At 40.9% G+C, this 7500-nt stretch overlaps 1 protein-coding gene across 2 annotated transcripts in view; it reads left to right on the top strand.

The window, feature by feature from the left end:
* The window catches only part of numbl (NUMB like endocytic adaptor protein), an 86198-nt gene that overhangs the window by 33385 nt on the left and 45313 nt on the right, over positions 1–7500 (top strand). Inside the window, exon 1 of one of the 2 annotated variants that reach the window (XM_079679295.1) lies at positions 5859–6102. The exons of the other annotated variant lie outside the window; for it this stretch is intronic. Coding sequence (XP_079535421.1) covers positions 6062–6102 — 41 coding nt within the window. The 5' untranslated portion in view covers positions 5859–6061. Of the gene's footprint in view, positions 1–5858; positions 6103–7500 lie in introns of those variants that run through there. 2 annotated transcript variants of the gene reach the window in all.

Raw genomic sequence — 7500 nt, 5'->3', positions numbered from 1 at the left:
AGATACAGATTTGATTTGATGGATATTACGCAAAGTGGGTTTTACCATCTCACCGAATTGTATCACGCTTCACTGAAGGCGTAAAGCTGCTGTTACACAGGTGGCATTGCAGCTCTGAAAGATTGTCCTCTGTTGTCGCATAATTACCAAAGCAGTTCCTTTTATTCAGAGACACACACTGATGTGTTCCAGACATCAGATTTAGAAAACAATAGAGTGACAACACAAATACCACAGTGACATCTGTGTTGGGTTTGATCTGTTTCGGTAAATGTCACTGTTGCTGTGCACTTTTCAACAATAGAAAAACACACAACTGTCTAAAAATGATATAGTGAGTGTCTGACAGCATCTGGAGTTTGGCTGTTTATAGTCTATCCAATTTACTTTTAAGTTTTCCCACAATTTTTTATCAAACCTCCCACACTCCCCCCCCCCCGCCTGAAACGCCTCCATTGGACTCCTTTGTTTAGTTCTGTAACATAATGATATCAATATGTAACACTTGCGTTTCAAGTGGCTAGCGCTCCAACACATTGTACGTGATAGGCTAAGGGGCCGGACATCTCTGAGCGTTAGACCAATCACAACAGAGCAGGCTGCAGCTAACCAATCAGAGCAGACTGGGCTCTGGTTTCAGACAGAGGGTGAAAAGAGGTGCTGCAGCACAGGCAGTATGAGAACATTAAAGACCTTTTTGAACATTAAAAAAAAGTAGAGGAACAAAATACCAATATGAACCTGAAAACCTGTTCCTAATAGGGCCCCTTTAACATCATAAGCTCTGAGTATTACGTGCATATTTATTCATATGCCTTCTGTAATTAGATCAAGTCTCCTGCACTGAACGCTTTGTCAAGTTTCCCCACGGGGACAATTCATTACATCACAATCACAATGATGTTAGGCCTGTCAGCTCTCTGAACAGAGTGAGAGGGGAACAGCTGACAGTGAGCGTATACAGAGATGAAACTACAAGGACAACCGGGACGTTCTGATCCGGTATCATGCTCTGTGATCTCTGGCTCTGGGTGTTACCGGGTAAACAGCTTACGGGATGAACTGGCATCATAACGGACTAGAGATGTGTGAGAAGAGAGAGACAGCATTAACACTGAGCTACTGTATCCCTATCCTCAGCTCTCTTTCAGTAGATAGCTTACCCTAACCCAGTGTGGACCATTAACACCTGTGTACTATTCTTCTCACCAGAACTTTGTTACACTGTAAATACTTTAAAGGTCCCATGTCATGGCCATTTCTACTGATTATAATTCCATTGTTGAGGTCTACTACAATATATTTAAATTGTCCAAACTCACATTGGTTTATCATAAAGCATCTCTGTATAGTATGTGTATTCACTCTCTGGCCTAAACGGCTTGTTGGAGCTGCTGCCCCCCCCCCCTCCCTGTGAGCCCAGTGTGCTCTGATTGGTCGGGATGTTGCGAGGCTCGCTGCTCAATGATCTGGCTTATTGGTGTGGTTTCCGGGGCGGCGATACAGCGAGAACAAGCTAAACTCATCCTGAGCACACACAAACACTCATAGCCGAAGTGAGAACAATGAGTGTGGCTTGATATTGAGTAAGAAAAAGGTTTGTAACGCAGTGAGAATGGGCCTGCAGAGAGCATTTCTCCACCATCCCAACTCGTCTATTACCAGCATTCAGGGAGCTCTATGCAAGTCAATGGGACTCCCTGTTAGTTAGCCAAGGGACCCTGGTGCGTGAGGTGCTCTGCTGATTGGTCCATTTGGGCCAATCCGGTCATTTGTTGTTGATTTGGGTGTTCACACATCACAGAACCCAGGAAGCAAACAATGGAAAAAGAGAAATCCCCAACGAGGCGTTCTGGGGCAGCATAGACAGGTCTCTTCTGTGTTAGAGTTTTACTCGCTACAGGGTGTACTTTGAGTGTTTGTGACTCTGCAGACCGTTTACATGCAGAAAAACCTTCATAACACACAAGGGGACGGGTAAGAACCGGAAAAGCATGACATGGGGCCTTTAACTGTTTAAAATCACATTAAGATTTATTTTGTATGTTTTTAAGAACAAAGTAGAGCAAAATACACCTTGAACTTTTATGATTTTTTTAAAAACACATTAAGGAAAAAGGTTCTGAGTTTGGATTGGAACGCAAAATGCTTGGAAAATGAAAGAGAAACGTTTCCAAATGTCTTTCCTCTTATTTCTTATTATGATCCAGGTGCATTTACACTTTTCTTACAGTAGTTGTGCTCCCTTGTGGATTTGCTTTTTGATGTGAGGTGTGAACAACAAGGTGCAAAGTGGAGTTTATATGTTCCTATACCCAGTCAGTTCAACCCCTATTTGCCAATACGCCTTTTAACCTTCCTCACCTCCGTCTATTCAACTGTAGTTTTCAAACAAAATCCTCCTTAGTGTCAGTTTCTTTGTTGGCCCTTAATCTAGAAAAAAACACTAACACATTATACACTTTTCCCCCTAAAATCTGTGTGATCATTTTTAAACACTGGAAAACCCACTGTAAATTAAGTGATTGACTCCTTTCCCATTGCCAGAAGACAAATGCGTATACCTGTTTTCTTCTCACATTACTACTTTTACTTAAGTTTAAATATGAATACTGTTTCCAACTCTGCTGCTCCTGAGAATGAGGTTATTTCCTCGTTTGCTATGAAAAAATGTGTATATATATATTTCCCATTTTACTGTGCAGTGGCCATGCAATGTAAGAGGCAGTGCTGCACATCTGATACACGGTAGAAGAGTTGACCTAAACTCTATAGCCGCTTTCACACCAAGTACTTTGCCGTATTTAGTTCCCAGCACTTAGTTCCCCCATGGAACTAAGTGCCGATCGCGTTCACACCGGAATAAGTTCCTGAGGGAAGATTAGGCAAATGAAGCCGCTGACGTCACTTCTTCTTCTTCTGCTTTGGGTTTACTGGCAGGCCGCAAACCACTTCACAGCGTATACTGCCACCCGCAGTCCCCGGACGGAAGTCCCTGGAGTTGGGGACTGGCTAGTAGAAGGGAGGGAGTCCCAGCAGCTTCTACTGAAGCTTTGCGAGTTAATCGCCAGAACGCCGACACCTCCTCATCTCCACCACTCGCATGGTTTTTTTTGTGTTGCCATAAGTTAGTCTCTCTCCGTTGGTGCGCGGGGATAATGCTAATAATGCTAATGCCAGCAAATACAATGGCGGCTTCACAAAACTTTTCAGAGTTTTACGGGGCGTGGTTTGCAATTCGCCCAGCCAATCAGAAATTGGAACTTTTTTCTCGACAGGAAAGTACCACCTCTCTAGCAGGGACTGAAAAAGGAGTAAACATTCTCATGCACTAAGTTCTCTTTTTGGTGTGAACGGCAAATCCCAGGAACTGTCAGAACTAAAAGGGAAAAGTACTCCGGTGCGCCTTATGTCAATCTGGGCTTTGCAGCATGACCCACACAACTCTTTAAGCTTTAACTGGGTTTACTGGAATAAACACAATTCGGCCAATCTGAACACTGCACCTCAATGTTTTCAGACACTCCAAAATGTTGAGTATGTTTCCCCGGCTTTGTAAATGTTTTCCAGCTTTGAAACCTGGAACAGAAAGCAGTAGATTGTCAGAACATGCATGGTTCATTCTTACGAGCAGGTGCTCACAGGGTGTGGTTTGAAGTTTCAGTCCAAAACACTTCTCATCTTTTGGGAATGCTGCATTTCTGTGGCCTGTCTTTAGTATCCATACAGTGGGAAGCAGCACAACGCCCCTGTGGAAACATACTAACAGTGGTGGAAGAAGTTTTAAGATCCTACAAGTAGTAATACAACACTTTAAAATGACTTTGTACTAAGTTACATTCCACCACTGCCTTGACTTAAATAAAAGTACAAATACCACTAGAATTCATGTATTGGAAATGTTACTTAAGTAAAAGTAAATTAGCATACTCAGCTAAATGTACTAAAATGACCAAATGCAGAAATATTTAAAAAGTTGGAAAATTACCCAAATGTTTGTCGATGCCAGTTTAAAATATCTCAATTGGTTATTTAAGCAATAGCTCACGACAGGCCGTGGTATATGTTCATTATATCACAGCTAAGGGGCGTGGTTCGGCCCGACGCGAAGCGCAACTGTATACAGTTAAACCAACCGGACTTCTTTCTGCAGATGTGAGCGTCCTTAACAACGGTCGATAAGTCCTTGTTGCACATTATCCCATAAATGTTTCCATCTTAAGCTTTGTTAGTTAGTTAGTTTCGTAACGGACGTAATGTAACAGTTAACGGTTGTAGCTTTATCTCAGACGCGGAGGGATACTGACTTGTTGTCAACTCTCCCCATGATATACACTCACGGCTAAGAACCAATCAGATTGCTTGATTTGACTTGTCCGTTTTATAATTGATAATTTAACTGTAGCCGTTCTTGTTTAAACTGTTATAACAAAATATAATATTTTATAAACTTCTGTGTTCTTATGCAACAATTTTAATTACAAATGTAAAATAAATACACTAAAGTAATTGTACAATACTTCCCTTGAATTGAGGTAAGAATAGTGTTTTTAAAAAACAATATAAAAATACTTTTAGAAGTATATTTGATAAACTCTTGTGTTTTATATAAATACTAACTTGTAAAGTAACTAAAAATGTAAAATAATCAAGTAAAAAGTATCCCTTTGTTTTATATGCTATCATGGATGAAGTATAAAGTGGCTTAAAAAATACTTGTAATTTTACAATAAATACGTAAATAAATTAGTAAATGTTACACTCCCCCCTGAATATAATAATAATATTAAATTGTATTTGTAAAGCACCTTTCATTGCTAAAAGTAATCCCAAAGTGCTACCAGAGGCGTAATAGAAATAAAGAAACACAAGTTTAATACCACCAGGCTGCTCCCCTCATAGACCCCTCCTCCCCCCTGGCTCCTCTGCCTCCAGATCCAGCTCCCATCCCCCTGCCCCATTTCTCGCCCTCTCCCCCACTCCGGCCCAGTGCGGCCACAGCAGATGGAGAGAGAAACTGTGTCACCAGTAGGGCTACTCGATTATGGCAAAAATCATAATCTCGATTATTTGGGTCAATAATTGTAATTGCGATTATTCATTGACTTTGAAAAGATCCATTTATTGTACTTTAAAACAAATACAAATAATAATTTGAACTTTTTAACTGTTGAATTATACGTTCAGGGTAATCAACTGAAAAACCAATACAAAATCAAATGAAATAAATTATACATTCATGTCTACATTTAAATAAATAATATCAAAATAATAAATACCAATAAACAAGATCAACAAACATGTTGCAGTGCACTGTCACAACCTGAAAACTCCTTAACATATAGCCAACATTTTGGTAAAACATACTCAACATATTCCACTCACTCCACTGGGTCAATAATTGATATCACGATTATTAAAAACGACTATCCATTTACTTTGAAAACATCAATTTATTTGAGAAAAAACATTTGAACGGTATGTTTTTAACAGTTGATTACCCTGAACTTTAAGAATAATTCAACTGAAAAAAAAAAATAATAATAAAAAAATTATCGTTTATTTCGATTACGTTGTTTCCGTAATCGTTGCAAGCCATAATCGTAATCGCGATTAAAATACGATTAATTGAGCAGCCCTAGTCACCAGCAGCCATTACTCCCTCCCTCCCTCTCAGTCCTCTCTCTCTTTCTATCCTCCCACTCCATTCTTTCCTCACTCCCAGGATTTGCTGCATCAAACATTGATTTGTCTTTATTTTTAGAGCAGCTGTTATCATGTGTGTGTGTGTGTGTGTAGTAGTTTGTGTTTGTGTGTTTACCAGACTGCATGCCGGGTAGTTTGACTGTGTTTACTGTAGGTCTTTGCGAGTGTGTTTAAGGGCTTCTTTTTCCAAGTTAATCCCTTAGGAAGAGGTGTGGTTCTGTTTCTGCGCCGCCTCTCCTCTCTGAGCGCAGTCTCATCACACACTTCTCTCCTCCTCCTCCTCCTCCTCCTCCTCCTCTTCATCTTCCTCTGTCTTCTTCACTCCTCTCTGCATCTGCTCTCAGTCCTGTGTGGCATGAGTTCTTGTGGCAAGATGGGGGAGGCCATTGAACTCAGGTGAGTCCAGTGCTGTGTGTTTTTGTTTTGATGTGGTTTATCACACACTAATGCGTTTTTCTGCATTTCTGTGTTGCGCACTGAATTCGGTTTTAAATTGGGTCAACTGTTTCAGCAGTTGACCCAATGTTGTAGCAGTGGGCTATATTTCCCTCACCTCGTTTATCTGTCCATCAAGTTGACCCTGTCGGCTGAATTACGCAAACTTAACAGATGTGGGGTTGTAATGCTATTGCTAGTGGTAGCGCTTGTTTGTTGTTGTTTGTTTATTGGCTCTGGTGGTATTTTCTGTCACTGCCAAACTGATAATAGGTTTGTATCCACAGGGTTCATAGCGGCTAATAGCTTTAGCAGATGCATTAGCCCCTGATCCCCATATGGAAGAGATTAAACCTGCATCATTGATACACACATGTTCCTGCATCGCGGCAATGCCTCCACAGTTTGTGTGTACAGATACGAATGTGTGCATCTGCAATGCACTGATTTGACGCAGCAGCATACTTGTGTTTCCAAACCTTCTGAACTGTTTCGCTTAGATTTCTTTCCAAATTCAACACTTCCACTCTTTTCTCTCCCTGCCCTCGTGGTTAGATAATTGAGAGGGACATGTGTGTGTGTGTGTGGCCAAGAAAAGAGAAAGAAAGCGAGGCAGAGTGTGAGAACACTGCGGACGCCAGAGACAAATGTGACAAGTGAAAGGAGGACAAGTGAAGAACAGCAGGAGGGAGAAGATGAGAGGAGGGGTGTGAGAGTCAGAGGAGGAAAGGGTGATAATTGGAGTGAAGAAAAAAGTGTGTGAGGAAATGCACTGTAGATTTTCAGCAGAGGTAGAAAACACATTTTAGTGCGAGTCGGTTTCTATCATTGTAGAATACCAAGTTTTAAATGTTTTGTTGTGCTAATGTTGAGAGAGTTGTTTTCAAAGGCACAGAGGAGAAGTGTGTGACCTGAGAGAGCAGGCATCATGTCGTTAAAGGGGTTAGTAGTTATTATGCTCATTTTCAGGTTCATATATGCAAGTGTGACATGTCTCCGTGCTCTAATGTTCAAAAAGCTCTGTATTTTTCTCATACTGCCTGTGCTGCAGCACCTCTTTTCACCCTCTGTCTGAAACCAGAGCCCAGTCTGCTCTGATTGGTTAGCTGGCCGGCTCTGTTGTGATTGGGCAAAGACTTCCATTTCCTCTCCTCTTGATAGTTTAGAGTCTTGAGACGCAAGAATAGAATTTAGACTACTTCTATAAACCGCTTGTTTCCACTAGCAGTCAGACAACAGCCAATGGATTTAAAGTTTGCAAAAGGTTTTTCCTTTGCAAACATATTTGGCTTTAAATTCAGATATCTATTCATAGACATTGTTTTAACCTGACAAGGACCTCTTTATGGACGTCTAAAC

This window comes from Notothenia rossii (assembly GCF_949606895.1).
Source record: "Notothenia rossii genome assembly, chromosome: 4".
Lineage (NCBI taxonomy): Eukaryota > Metazoa > Chordata > Actinopteri > Perciformes > Nototheniidae > Notothenia > Notothenia rossii.
This window is presented reverse-complemented; position numbering and strand designations above follow the sequence as displayed.